Below are 15,500 nucleotides of genomic sequence, written 5' to 3'. Positions count from 1 at the left end.
ATACCCCAGTTGTAATGCATTCATATTCCTATAAAGGGGAAAAAAGGTTAAAATCAACTGAATGAGAAACCACACCAAAGAATGTATTAAAAAAAAATAGAATCTTAGGTTTATTTTAGTTATTGCTTTCCATCCTGAAGAACTCTTTTAATGCACTTCACCATGTCAGGTTCCTTACAGATCGAGGGTATTTCTTTAAGTGCAATCTGAAAAACAAAAACACATTATCCACAATACATAGAGTTTATTCTATGCTTTTTAAAGTATTAAGTACATACTATGCAACCAAAAAAAAAAATCTCATAATCACTACTCATTCAATTTAGGATGGAGTGTAATTGAGCAATGTGTGTGAGAATTTACTTTGGCAGATGAAGCTGAAATTTGCGTGATCTGCAATCATAATTTGGGGGTCAGCAGGGAAAACCTGTAACATGGAGCAAGACTATAATTCCAGAGCCATGAAAATGGTAAAGGCGCTCCATTTGTCCCACTGGTTCGATTACTGATTTTAAAAAGGTTCTTATTCTATCAACAGTTTTTGTATTCCAGAAATACTTTTAGAATATTCAACTCGAGCAAACAGGTGCCAATGGCTGCAAACCCACAGCAGCAGTGTATAGAATAGATAATTAAGAAGAACCAGAACAAGAATATATTAGACTTTACAAAAGCAGAGCTGCAGAAAAAGTCAATTTAGGATACTATCAAAAAATTATGATATGCTGCTTGTATGAGGATTATTATCCTGGTATTTTTAGTATTGGTCAATTCCCATATACATAAAGATATGACATTACGTGTCCCTCCGTAAACCCCCCAACAAAAGTATTTTACAGGGAGTACAATTTACTGTTATATAGGACTTCACTAGACCCACACACATTGAGGGTTTCACCAAACACAAATATTTATTAATAGAGGAGAAGAAAATTAGAATTCTTGTCAGATTTTGGCTTTTATGTGCAGCCCACATATTTTTACCTATATAGTGAAGCTGCCGTCATGGCACTTCAAGGAATTGAACGGAGCCTCTTAACACGTTCCCACTCTATTTACTGTTAAACTTTTTTAGTCTTGGATACAGTTATGCTGCCCCTCTCCGAGCTTTGTTGAATCTTATTTTTTGGCCAACTTTGAGGTTGCTATGTGTAGTCCCCCAGCTCACCTTAACTTGTCCTTTGGAACAGCGGTCTAGAAGCACCAGACACTCGGTGGCATTGTATAGTAAATCTTCTCGGATTTCCTTAGGATGCTGACTTGGGTCAGCTGAAACATCATGAATAAATTTCAGTAGTGACTTCACTAGTAGTGGTATCCTGGATGTGAGTCTAGGAAACAAAGGTGCATCGTTGAAACATAAAAGTACATGTTTTTTTTGGATACAACTGATGTTGGTAGGGGGTCTGCTCACTTCTGGGGCGGGAAGATTTCCTCCATATAGAGATCTCCCACAGACTAATTGAGCAATACAACCTGAAAATACCCACTTTTTTTTTTTTTTACACAAACTGATATTTCAGTTGCAGCACCCTTTACACAAATAGGATACCGAATACAATTCAGCCTGTCCAATTAATTCTCTTTCCCCAGCCAGCAAGATTTATAGAGGTATCTGAAATCTACCCAATCTGAAAGAAAAATGCTAGAATGAGTGTTCTGAAAGCACCTTAACCCCCTAGAGGTCTGATTCTGCCCAAATTTCCATGCAAAAAGTGTTACAATTTTTTTGCGTAGAAATTTATTTTACATTTTGCCAATTTGGCAAAACTCACCAAAATATTTCCAATGGTTAATAAATTTCAATATATTTATTTTTTAAACATGTAATATAACTGTACAGCAGCACAAAAAATTATATATTTTATATGAATATTTGAATCCAATACAACATGATTTTGAATTTCTCGCCGCTAAGTCCCGGCAGCACCGACGTCACTGGGAAACCCCGTAGATCTTGGCTCTGCAGTTCGCGGCCGGAGAAGGCAGGCATGCCCCTGGGACCTGCGGGGACCAGCAACGGAGAAAGGTAGGTGTTTTTTTTGTTTTTTTTTTTTTTAGGTGAAAGTAACCCCGAGTGTGACTCGGGATTACCACTTTTTGCAACTAAAATCCACCCCAAATCACACTCGGGATTACCGTTTAGGAGGTTAATCCACTACATATAGATGAAATGATGGTGCTTCTATGTAATAGAATTATGGGCAGTATCTTTATAAAGAATGACATGTTTCATAAAAAGACTTACCTTGGCCACGCATGCTTGATAGTTCCATGTAAGGTTTGCAGGATACACAGCCTGGTAGTTTCTTCTGGCCCATCACAGACTTCCAGATAACTAACTATAACACGCATTAGCCTTTTCATGTGGCGGACCACTCTTAAACCCAATCTGCAAGGAGAGAGATTGGAGAGAACAGTGTGAAATGTGTGTGATTGGAGAGAATTAGGTCATCATATACAGACCTCATATGCATATAAATGGTCTTTCTCCTATAGATTAGCACTGTGATTACCAGGGGGTCATCCGTCCATACCACTCAGTGCAGTAACTAATTTACATTATAACTAACAAAAGTACACTTTATAATCTGGATAAAGAATATATTAATTGTCTAGACCAGGCCAGAGGTTGCTGGGGGTTTCAGAAGCAATAGGTAATTTGGAACTTCTAGGTCAGCTTAAGTGACACCAATGATTTTTGGCTATTTTTAAGGCAACATTCTTCCCAATGTCCAGCAATGTAAAAGGCATTCTTCCTACTGACAACTTACTGTACTGTTATTATAGTAATTATAGCAAGGGGTTCCCTGAAGACTTAAATGGTATTTTAAGGGTTCCCCATGTTAAAAGGGTTGAGAATCTCGAATATAATTAGGCCCTCACATGACAGTTTTGTAAATCTAAAAGGATGATCAAAGACAATCTGATCGTAAGTACGGCCAGCCTAAAGCTTTGGGCTGCTCTGTATTTACCAGAACCTCATTGGAAAGTGTGATGACACCCATACCTAGGCCCCATGGGCACAAAATGAATGTTTACAGGAACATTTTATAACTTTAACATACTATTATCAGGCACATTTATTAGGGACCCAGATATTGTAAACAGGTCCTGTATTTTACAGCTCCAAAGTATATGTAAAAGGGTTTGGATAGGGTAGAGAAAAGTTAAAACCCTGTTTTTTTGATAGGCACTTTGTCCAAAACAGGAAAAAAAGTTTTGGCTTTGTATAAACATGGTTCTTTGTACTCAAAACTCATCAATTCATTTATATCTCAAGTTGTCTTTACCGGATACAGTTTATCTAAAGATATATTAGTGACACCATGTTTCCAGTCTCTGCTTTTTTATGGAATTTGTAGTAGCAATGAAAGTCTATGGCACCACTATGTGCAGCGATTACATACAGACTAGAAGAACTGAGTACTGAAATCTTAAAAAGGTTCTGGAAAAGACCTGTACTTTAGGAAGTACAGCATGCATTGAAGTATAATTAGCACATTATACTTTCTATCCATGCCAAAAAATATAACATGACAAAAGAAAATCGACTTGGATACATTTTCCCCTCTATATCTTAGCAGGTATAGAACAAGATAAAAAAAGAAAGTCAATGTCATTATAAATGATCTATGCCTAAAAAACATGTACTGTACTTTTCCTGGAAGGCAGGAAGGTTGATGGCATAGAGGCGCCGCAGAATGACCTTATTCTCCATCTCCATATGAGTGAGAATCAGCTGCATTACATGGTCTGCCGGATCCTCGTCGTCTTTCTGGAATGAGCCCATAGGCGGTGGAGGTTTGTGTAAAATGGGGAACAAGTCCAATAGGCACGGCAAGACTACCTGATACAAAAAGAAAACACATTACTCATTGCCATGTGCATATTAAGTCTTATGGAAAGATCTAATCCATGAAACGGATATTTCACACTGATGAACTGTACTGAAGATCTGCAGTTTTTTATATAAATATTCAGAACCACTTAACTGCAATCCTCACATGGTTGTAAAAAGCTACTGATCTACGGGTCCCACTCATAACTTCATCACATGCATGACGTCAACACTTCTGTAGGGCAGCCTCCACTCTCCTACTTTCTGCTCATTAAAAGAGCACTTAAAACCCATCTTTTCAAACTTGCCTGCCTTCTTCTTCTGTCTCTTAAACCCTCACTACTTTCTACCACTCCCTATCCCCCATCCTATTGTGTGATACTTCCCCACCTCCTAGATTGTAAGCTCTTCTGGGCAGGGTCCTCCCCTCCTCCTGTGTCACTGTCTGTATCTGTCAGTCATTTGCAACCCCTATTCAATGTACAGCGCTGCGTAATATGTTGGCGTTATATAAATACAATTTTAAAAAAATCTTCAGTAATGCATAGGACAGGATTGCCAAATAACAATGTAATATAAGCAATGTGATCCTTACAAATGTTTTATGCCTTACCTCGATCACCTCGGGATCTGTTGTATATAAGTGGTTACGCAGTGCATGGTACACAACCATTGCCCGATTGTATTGCCTCAAGTCTGCTGCTGGCTACACAAAGAAAAATGTGTGTTAGGTTCATACTGACAGCATGGCTGGAACATAAAGAGAAATACAATAAATCACTCCACTAATCACAAATTATTATCCAGTCACTTTTATAAATATCTCACCACAGACAACCACAGCCTTAGGCTGGGTACACACGTGCAATAATGGTTGTTGGAAAGGATCTTTCACGATTCTTTTCAATGACAAAAGACTGAATGAACTCTGTACATACAGCGCTGTTCTGCTCTATGGAAAGAAGGGGGGAGAACAACGGAGCGCCACCCTGCTGCGCTCTCTCCCCTTCACTTCCATTATGATTGTTCATCGTCTGTGGATCCGCCAGCCGGTCGATGAGCACCGTACACAAGCCAGATTCTTGACAGATATCGTCCCCGAGCCAATTATCGTACGAGAATCACCTGACATGTGTACGTAACCTTAGGGTCCATCTAGCAGCAGATCAGGCACCAGGAAAGCTCAGAAAGTTTCCAGTTACTTTGCCCAAGTACAGGTTTGTTTTCACCTGTAGCTGTATAAAATGCCAATCAGACTGAATAATTTCTAATCTGGATTTGTATGCAGACAAGAGCTTGGCTTTCTGTTCTCATGTGGCGTAAAACCCCAAGGCTGCAGGGGAGCCTGGCACAGGAACCAGGGGCCATGACCTCCCATCCTACACTACCGGGGGCCATGACCTCCCGTCCTACACCACCGGGGGCCATGACCTCCCGCCTTACACTACCAGGGGTAAAACCATTTCTCTAGATAAAATCCTGGTAATTTTAGGAACGTATTTGTTATTGGGGGTATAAATTGCAACCATTTATCAGGAAGGTCCAGATGATAAGTTATGATGTAGTGTACCTAGAAGCTTCACCTCCCTGCATGATAAGGTCCTATAGAATTCCAAATACTTCTCCTAAACTATGTACACACATCAGATGATTGTTGCCCGAGACGATTGGTCTTGCTCAAATTGGGAAAAAAGCCTGACATACAGCACCCCCCCTAATGTTGTTCATTAATCAACATGAACAACCAATCAGAACAGCTGCTGTTTTCTCCCATAGGAGGTGAGCACAGTGGGGTGCTGCTTGCTTGTCCTCCTCTCACCATAGAATACAATAGAGCAGTGTGCACAGAGCTCATTCACCCATCTTTCACCGGGAAGAATGACGAAAGATCATTTCCAGCAATAATCTGAAACTTTCCTGACCACAACAAAGTGGGACGTCTCTGATAATACAATGATGCCCCCTTACCACGTTCCTGATGATGTGATTGAGGCACTGCACCCCCAGCACCTGGTTCTCCGGTTTGTAGTCATCAGAGAAGAGTAGAGATGGCGGCATAACCCTCGCCAGGAAATCTGTCAGCCAGGGCCGGGGCACCTGAAACAGCAGCCAGGAGAAGACAATCCTAGCCTCAGGGTGAGACTCCCAGGTGTCTCTGAAATGAGAGAATGACAAATCACCAATCAACACCAACACACCAACTACAAGACAGGAAACAAGGGGAAATCTCCCCAATGGGCCAAGCTTGTGACTACAGGTCAGGAAACAAGGGGAAATATCGCCAATGGGCCACGCTTGGGACTACAGGTCAGGAAACAAGGGGAAATCTCCCCAATGGGCCACGGTTGTGACTTCAGGTCAGGAAGGGAAATCTCCCCAATGGGCTACGGTTGTGACTACAGGTCAGGAAACGGGGAAATCTCCCCAATGCGTCACGCTTGTGACTACAGGTCAGGAAACAAGGGGAAAGCTCCCCAATGGGCCACGCTTGTGACTACAGGTCAGGAAACAAGGGGAAATCTCCCCAATGGGCCAAGCTTGTGACTAACAGGACAGGACGGGGAAACCTCCCCAATGGGCCACAGCTAGCACAAAACCCCCTTAAGTTTTTCAGCAGACAAAAACATTACGAAGCCGGGGTCTCACTTGCGCAGCCGAGGGGCGAGAAGCCCCAGCGCCTGATTAAATATCCTGTACTTTGGCTCCGTTCTGTTTGGTTCTTTCAGAAGTTCGGCTACAGATTTGCAGTTCCATATCCTTAGTAGAGTTTGCAGCAATTGTTCTGCCAGGGAGCTAGAAAATGAATTTGTCCATGGTTTTTCCTGAATGTGCGCCCCGCAGAGAAGGAGAAGAGGTGAAGTAGCACAAATTAAGATACGCTGAGGATCTGGAAATGTAACCCCAGAAGAATCCATTGTACTGCTACCAGAAGTAGAGGCTTCTTCATTCGGGGTTACTGATGGCTCCTCAGGGGATTCAGCAACGTTTCCAGGCGATGCTGGGGTAGGTGACTCCGCCCCCGCGGTACTGTCCGCATTGAGAGGGTCACGTGCCATGATTCGCAATGCACCCAGGAGACTCAGGAACGCTCTGGCTGCAGCGATAGCTCTGTCGGGAACCTTCTGCTTAGTGACCGGTTCCGGTCCAGGTGCTGCCCACGCCACGACTGCTTGAAAGAGCTCCGCATAGCCGGTTAGATTGCGAGGGATGCTGAAAACACGACTAAGGCAGGAGGACAGCTCGGACAGAGCCTGGCTCAGTAAGTGCTCCGGAGTGTCCTCCATGCCGGAGGTAGAATGCTGCACACCCGGATGAACTGCTGCATGTGGGCGGCCATTTTAACTGCTGGCGGCTACAGCGGACGCCATCTTTGTTAATGGCAGACGATGATTCGATTATTTAATAAATGTGCTAGAAAATGTTTATACCCTAAAAACTTCTATGTAGAAACAACATTAAATAAGAACTGATCGCTTTATTAACATTAAAGTTACAAACGTTTAAAAACTCGTAAACCTATGCTTTACAAATCTTACTCTGTACTGATCAAAATTCTCATATGCAGATAAAACCAATTTTATTGGTTGTTATGTCTTCAAATCGACACAGATCAGTATTTTGGCTCCTCCCCCCCACCATGACATTCCACAGCAGCGATTTGATCCTGCCAAATTAAGTCGTCACGGGTAACAAGAGCGCCCCCTTCAGTAACTGGGCATTGCCAGCAAATAAGAAACATGGCTGGTGCAGACACATCTGGAAGACATAACATATCTGTATCATGTGATCTAGTGAAAATGAACACTTACAGAAAAGTTGGAGGAAGTGGAAATACCTGCCTATTGCATATTTTTATTAACACTCACCTGTTCTCGCTCCGTCATGGGTGCCACCATATTCCCCAGGTCCTCTTTCAGGGATTAGATCATTTAAATGGCCAGGCTGGGATGATGTAGTGAATTTCTTTAATCCCAGCAGTTTCTTGAAATTGAACATTGTGAATAAGCTAGTAAGGGACATTGCTTCTGCAATAAAAGAAAAAAAAAACATACCTGTTTAGATTTAATATTTGGAGTGACATGACGAGTGATGATGAGCATAATATGTTGGCGCTATATAAATATTGTGTAATAATATTATTGTGGAGACACTGTAATATTACTGTATGCTGTCTTCCATTCAGCCAGCAGATGGAGCTGTTGTTTCCTTTTTGCATGTTCAGCAATTCCAACTTTCAGCTATGCTGATAAATACGCAATATAGTATTATATGTGTGGCTTGTGTGGCGCTATTAAAGCAATTAGTATGCTGTCTCACTAGAGGAATTAGTAAGTGGTTTTGTCTCTCCCTATCAATAGTTTTTCTTTTGGATCAGTTATCCGCCCCTTAAAATGTAATATATACAAATGGAGAAGGAACAGAAAAGAAGGGGTTTTGTTTTTTTGGCTATAAAGTAATGTATTTATAATTATGTATTCAAAACAGCACTCTTCATACATAATTACATAGTATCAAATGGTGACATCCATAGCCCATTAGGAGGTTATGGGGTTCGGATGTCCTCTCTATACATAAAATAACTAAACACAATATCGGTAACTGTGTCAGATTAACAAAGTCCTTTTACCAGACGCGTTTCGCCTTATTTGGCTTCCTCAGGGGTAGTGCTTTGACACACGGTCTGCAAGATGACAGATATAAACAAAATATTCATATATGTAGTGTTCTTTCCAACCCCTTTTAGCTGGGCACACCACCCGGCACTTTTCAGAACCACCCACCTGGTTTTGGGTGGTTACTGATACGTTGGGTCACAATTCAGGGGCTTCAACCCACCTACAATTTCTTCCCACCCAGCTTAAAAAAATTCCGGGTTGAGCTCTGTATATCCATTACAGTACCACATTAGTAAAAATAATTCTCACTTTATGTTCCATTACAGGGCACTGCCATCTTCTTCCTCTTCTTCTACCCGGATATTCCAAATATTTTGTCAATCTTTTAAATGCATCCACAGCCTTCTTTCTCAAGACCTTAAAGAGCTCGCTTGATGTTGTCATTATGACACAACACAGGTGAAGAGCAAAGCAAACACTAGACCTTCAAAATCTGAAATTTAAAGTGGAAACTAAAAAACAAAAAGTTACCAGGAGATAGAAGTAAAGGGTGAAGGAGGCAAGGAAAGGATCCTTTGGCAATAAATCCCTGGTTCCTGGTGGTTTATATAGAGCTCTGCTGTGCTACATACAAAGCCAGCCATACAATGTAACTCCTGCACATGCCATCCAATGGAGAAGATGATCTCCATGGACCTGGAAGTCTGCTGTGGAGAGAAGATGGCGGCTCCTTAGGATGCAGCGATGACAGGCACACAGGTGAGTTTGTGCTATAATCGGCAAGTTTGCATGCCTGCTGATAATGTCAGAAGCTCACCACCCACCAACCAATGTAAATTCCTTGTTTAGGTATAATTAGGTATCACCTGCATGCTTCCCCTAATCATTGACATCTGATCTGGAACACCTAAAGCAAATTGTATCTGTTTATAGTGCCGGTAAATATAGATATCTTCTTAATTTTTCTGCATTCATTAAGGAAATTTAGATTATACAAAGGAATACGCTATGTCAAATATTGTATATCATCTTTATCTGTACACACTGTGTGAATGAAGATGTCATGCTTGCCCGTTCAAATATGTTGGCAAAGTCAAGTTTTTAGGGGGTGTACTTACTTACACAACTGCGTGTATTCGTTATTTTTGGACTGTCTGTATCGTATTGATAAGTCAGGGTTCAGAACAGACAAACAAGCCTTGCGTTGTCGTTATTTGGCCCACCTATTCACCAGCGTGTTTTATTTTCTGGTCACAGAGAATCTATCAGCAGCAGGGCAGGTGATAAATAGCTGGAACAGCGACTCTGAACACAGCCTGCTAGCAACCAATCTGTCACACAGCTCTAAATCCAATATTTGGCCACTTATTGTACAGATTCAATAGAAAGGAAAGCAAACAGCTGGGAGCAGTGACTCTTTCACTGCCAGACATGGTCTTACAATTATACAGGCTAAATCTGCAAATAATGCTGGGCCTCCATGATTAAAGGGACTAAAATCCAATAAATGGAAGGGGTGGGCTAGGGACACCAAAGCCTACTACAGATAAGCAGATCAGCTGCCAGTTTCATACTCAACCAACTCCAAATGGTTTATCCAATTGATAACCAGTCATTTGGAAGTCCGCAGACACGGCACACATGTACAGAAATCTCCCAACCTTTTTCTTTTATAAAATGATTCAAGTTTTGCCTGGTTCATTTGCACACATGACTCAACATACTTATTTTATTTATGGTATTTACCAACATGTCTGATGACTCCACCACTGAGATACAAATGAATTGCTTGCAATCAGTCGGTTCTTAATGCTTTTCCGATTCATTTTAGATTGGATCCTATTAGAAAAAGAAGGGAAATTTCTCTATACCATTAATCTCAAGGCCACATCCCCAATTAAGACCATAAATCGAATGGAGCAAATAAACTTTGGACTTTTATAGCCAATTCCACTCCAGTATAAAAATGGATAAAAACCTTTCTTACAATGTAACATCAACATGATTGATAACATAAAAACATATATATTGAGCACTAACTGGACATCAGATATAATGCTAAGGCCGACGCGTTTCGCTGAAATTACAACCGCTTCTTCAGGACAAAACAGGAAATCTATAATTTTAATACATAATCATATAGTCAATGACTCTACTAGTGACAGCCTTAGAATCAACGGCCTTAGCATCATATCTGATGTCCATACAGGAGTTCTCTATATTTATTTTTTTATGTTATGAATCATGTTGATGTTACATTGAAATCAAGGTTTTTATCAATTTTTAATACTGGAGTTGAATTGGCCTTAAAGTCCCAAGTTTATTTGCTTTCTTTGGATTTAGATTGGATCCTTTTATCTGATCAGCTCTAAAATTGTAAAGAAAGGACTTGATGGTTCTGGATGTCCATTATGCCAGGTAACATGGTGGGCTCTGACATTCCGTAGCTCCTGATGCACACTGCAATACAAAGAGCAGCTGTCTGAACCAAGATGTCCAATGTCCAAGATTATAAGGCTGGAGTTCAGGTTTACAGATAAAGTTAATTCTGCAAACCTTAAATCCTGAAGTGTTATTGAAATTGCTAATAAAATATTTCCATTTTCATTGCATACCTTATATCAGATGCAGTGACGTCACAAGTCTCTGCAGTGCAGGTAGATCATTTCTGTTGGGAGGGGTTGGCAGGTACTGAACCTGTCTTCCTGAAACCAAGAACTGAACTGGGGAGTCAGGTCAGATCAGCCTTTCTCAACCTTTTTTAACATGAAGGAACTCATTTAGATAGGACTCAGGCCCTCAGGGAACCCTTGTTATATTTATTATATCCTTGTGTTCTTACTATGGTTCTTATTGGATGTACAACCACAGTATTTTTATATTGTTTATTCTTATGACTGTACTGTTGGAATTTACCTTTTGAAATACAAATAAAAATAGATTTACTCATAATTACTATATCCACAGCTCTCAGTATATTAGCAAGGTGGCCATTGAGAAGAAGAATGCCTTACATTGCTGGCCAGTGAGAAGAATGCCAGCCTTACAGATGGTCAAAAAGATTATTGGTATCAATGACCCGAGAGACACAAATTGCTCATTGCTCAAGGAACCCCCAGCAACCCCTAAGTTCCACAGAACCCCTGTTGGGCAACACTTGGTTAGACTGAAAGGAGGGGAAATTGTCAGCTTTATTGTTTTAACTTTGGTATTCCAATATTAAAGGTTTCATACTCTTAAAACAAATATTTATTTTTAAGGTAGATGCCACAAGGTCGCAGCACCACCCAGCTGTGCGAACTGTGCACTCAAGCTCCAAGATTTCTTCCGTTACAGAAAGGTATTCTTTCTGGAATCTTTATGTAATGTATGGTATCATTTTTCATGCCCACAAATGAAAAATATTCACCATGTAAGGAGGAACAGAGCTGAGAATTCCACAAAGAGAAGATTTACTGCTTTGTGCCCCGGAAAAGCCGATGAATATTTAGGCGCAAATAAATCTAATGCTGGCATGATCTTCCGATAAAATGATCCATTATGTCATCCTGATATCTAATTTGTAGATGAGGCTGCAGAAACACAAAGATTAACTCACAATACGACCGGATATGAGGAGGAAGCGGTCAATGCACCTGCCTTTTGCTTTTATGCTCTGAACAGTATGTGTAATTAAAAGTTTACAATAGAATGAAATACACAACACATGGACCTATCACTTCCCCTTTGTTCCTTTTAATATCCTGGTGTTACATCAAACACATGATAAAATGTCAGTAATACTAACATTGATTTATAGAGAGTGTAAATCAAATAAACAATATGTATGGTCCCCATTTTTGTCTGCCTTTGAGCTTCATTTATATTAATCAAGGGGCAGAAAGCCACAGTGTGTACAGAGGTATAACACTCAAGAAACATTTCTTAAAGTAACTTTGTTATGAGAAAAACATTTTAGTTTAGGGGTTAGGTAAGATCACTGTATGGTTTTGGGTTCCTTGTTTATTAATCTCCACTCCTCTAGGTAAGGCACACCACCTGAAATCAAGTGAGTAAATAATGAAAGAAATGTCTCATAAATAAAGGTATTTTTAGGTCACTTGACTGCTCTTGTTCTCAGACGTCACCACAAAGCATCACATGTTACGTGTTTCATGAAGAAAGGAAAGCAGTAAAAAAAACACCACACTGTCAGGTATGTGTTCTGATCCACCCTGGCAGGGAGTGCTGCATATAGCGGATGGGATCAGCAATGGGTATAGTAAGCCAAGGCAATTTTGTGCTACATATATGGATCATGCCGATAAACCTACAAATCTTTGCAACTTCAAACCAGGAAGAGTAAGTGTTTGGCAGGATCAGCAGGTATTATCAACGGGATAGAATAAAGGGGGTGGGTTTACACATTTGAAGCCCCATGCCAAGCTTTAGGAACAAAATGTATCCGTATCATTCACCTATTATCCTATGAACTCACCAGTAGTAAAGATCTGTAACCCTTATCCTAAATGTGCCATTTTCTAGACGTACCATGGTCAGTTATGTTCTCTGCTCCGTGCATGTACCAAGTAGCATGATACCTGGCAAAGCACTAGGTCCACTTTTGGCTGAAAAGCAAACCCAGGTCCTGTTGTTTCTTATAGGAGCAGGAGCCTGAAATAGACCTTGCACCCCCCCAGTAGCACACAAGTCAGAAGCAGGGCCGCCATTATGAGGGGGGGTACTTCTGTACCGGGTCCTGATCAAAAGAACATGACTTTTGCAATGTTGGAAGTTTGGCTAGTATGGCGATCAGAAATTTCTGATGGCGGTCCTGGCCAGTGGTAAGTATATATTACTAATTTACTGTATAAATATATTATCCATTATTAATATTTGAAGATTAGTAAAGAGTACTAGTAGTTTTAATAACTTTTTTGCAGATTAGGCTTCTTTTCCTTACCCTGTTTATTAGAACATATTTGCATATTGGGACTACAGAACATTACTACAAATATGATGTTCATTGAAAAAAAAAAGTTTTCTCTTTAATATTTGCTCCCAACCTTAAGCATACAGACCTAGTGCTCTGATGGCAAGGCTGATTTCAGCTTTCAGGTGGCATTTGCCAAATCAATATTCACTATCCAAACTAAAAGAAAACCAAAACATTATAGTATATGATATTTTATATTTTTATCTGAAGTTTATTTTTATTCCCAAAAAAATTCTCAATTTTTAACTGAAAGTTAAACGTTTACAAACTAGGGGTTTTAAAGTTGCTGTTTGCACATTCCAGTACTTTACCCTGTCTACACCTTGTGCAAACAGGCAACGCAGCAATAATGTACAGAAAACACAAACAATATTTACCTCCATCCTATATGTATGTTCACTATAAGTTTATAGGCTGTGCTGGAAAGGTGTGGGTGATTCTGATCTAAGAAGAGAATGTAGAAAATTTAAGGAAAAGACAAAACTAGGATGAGATAAATAAAGTGCAGAGCCCGAATAAGGTTCCATTTAAAGGGTGCTTTATGTGATTTGTGAGAATGCTTTTTAATATTGGTTCAGCAGTAAGTGGATTGTAAGTCCCACTTTGAACTCAGGCAGGTGGGTATTGCAGAAGCAGGACGGGTGATGATGTCCCTTCTGCAACAACACTACCTGCCTGATCATGCCAAGATTATGTGAAAAAGCTGAGTTGCGCATGTGCAGTGACAGCTTTGGTCACCAAGGAAAACCATAATTTCCAGCTTCCCCTGCATGTCTTGGGAGTTACATGACCCCGACACGGCCAATCAAGATGGCCATAAATCGTTGCTGGGCAGAAAAGAGAAGAAAAAGAGTAGCGCCTAGCGAGGTAGCACAGATAGGTAATTGCTGAAGGGTTAGTTCTTCTCTTGATCCCTCCATGGCTAACTTTAAATAAGTCCTGCACCTCCCTGGATTCTCTCTTCACCCCAGTGCAGTGGAACCACTGGGCGCCATTATCTTCTTTCTTTGTCTTCCGGTTTCTGCTTATGTCACCCGATCTAGCACTGCGCTGGCACAAGATCAGGTGATGTACCCTCCTGTAGATGCAAAAAGAGGAGTGCCAATCTCACTGCGGATGCCTGAGATTGGGCATGTGCAGAAGCAGGAGACTACTGGGATTCATGACTTAGGTATCTAAGGAAGCTCTGGACTTCCCATTTAGCCTTTACCCCCGCAACCGTATAGACAGAAGGGGGCACCTCCTCCTTCTTTTTTATTTTAAATGCTTTGCGTAATATAAAATGGTTTATATAAGGTAAAAAATCTGGTGATATACCTGCTTTAACTGTGTAAAGTTGTTGAGCCCTTTATCACTCCAAAAACATATCTTCTGTTATCATAAATCTACCAATACCTATTGTAAAAACAGGTCAGGGTTATAACCAAGAATTGGGGGGATATAGAATATACGGTAAAAAAAACATTTATATCGTAATAATTTTTTTAGATAAATAATATCATGTAACCCTTTGTAAAGTTTACACTATATGATAAAATTAATTAGAGATAAATAAACCACAAAATGTAATATATTGCAGCTTACCAGTCCTTAGATGTGGTGGCTGCAATCATTTTTTTTTTTTACATGCTAACAACATTTTTATTAGGTCCAGAAAATATAAGTTGATCCTTCCAGAAATGTCCTCACCTCCAATAAGTTGGATTGCTTGTTATCCAACTTCTGTAAGCTACTATTCTGGGCTCCCAATGGCTTCACTTCTTTCCGAGTCTTGTTATGACGTTTTGTTATGACTTTTTCATCTGTATATTTTTTCCTGAATTATGGGCCTGATTTATTAAAGCTCTCCAAGCAAACCTGGAACGGATTTCTTAAAAGTAATTTGCTATTTGTTAGCAAATATTTTCAATCCTGGACCAGAATAATTCCAAGGGTGCTGGATCACCCAGCTTCACTTATGAAAGTGTATCCTCCCCAGCCTTGGAGAGCTTTATTAATCAGGCTAATTGTATTAAAAGTACAGACAGCTAGAAAACTACCATTTTTAGAACATAAAGAGCAATGGCAA

The 15,500-nt window shown here is 40.2% G+C and overlaps 1 protein-coding gene across 2 annotated transcripts; it reads right to left on the bottom strand.

The window, feature by feature from the left end:
* Positions 1–82: 82 nt before the first annotated feature.
* On the bottom strand, positions 83–7,180 carry TTI2 (TELO2 interacting protein 2). 2 transcript variants are annotated; one of them, XM_072399848.1, is made up of 7 exons: positions 6,488–7,178; positions 5,810–5,996; positions 4,455–4,547; positions 3,660–3,850; positions 2,249–2,392; positions 1,169–1,331; positions 83–206 (listed from the first exon to the last, which is right to left on the bottom strand). In XM_072399848.1, exons 1-7 carry the CDS (start codon positions 7,123–7,125, stop codon positions 120–122), a joined length of 1,503 nt encoding a protein of 500 aa, XP_072255949.1. In that variant the 5' UTR covers positions 7,126–7,178; the 3' UTR covers positions 83–119. The 2 variants fall into 2 exon arrangements, with proteins under 2 accessions (XP_072255949.1, XP_072255950.1); XM_072399849.1 differs by lacking the exon at positions 83–206 and having other exon boundaries at positions 1,189–2,004; positions 6,488–7,180.
* Between the last annotated feature and the right edge of the window lie 8,320 nt (positions 7,181–15,500).

This window comes from Pyxicephalus adspersus, chromosome 2, assembly GCF_032062135.1.
Source record: "Pyxicephalus adspersus chromosome 2, UCB_Pads_2.0, whole genome shotgun sequence".
Lineage (NCBI taxonomy): Eukaryota > Metazoa > Chordata > Amphibia > Anura > Pyxicephalidae > Pyxicephalus > Pyxicephalus adspersus.
This window is presented reverse-complemented; position numbering and strand designations above follow the sequence as displayed.

What these genes read in the sequence shown, in the direction of transcription:
- TTI2 (XM_072399848.1), bottom strand. Translation starts at nt 7,125, where the DNA reads ATGGAGGACACTCCGGAGCACTTACTGAGCCAGGCTCTGTCCGAGCTG. An exon ending in CTCGCCCCTCGGCTGCGCAA is followed by an intron (nt 5,997 to 6,487) that starts GTGAGACCCCGG and finishes CTCTCATTTCAG; the next exon opens with AGACACCTGGGAGTCTCACC. An exon ending in ATCAAGCATGCGTGGCCAAG is followed by an intron (nt 1,332 to 2,248) that starts GTAAGTCTTTTT and finishes TTTGTTTCCTAG; the next exon opens with ACTCACATCCAGGATACCAC.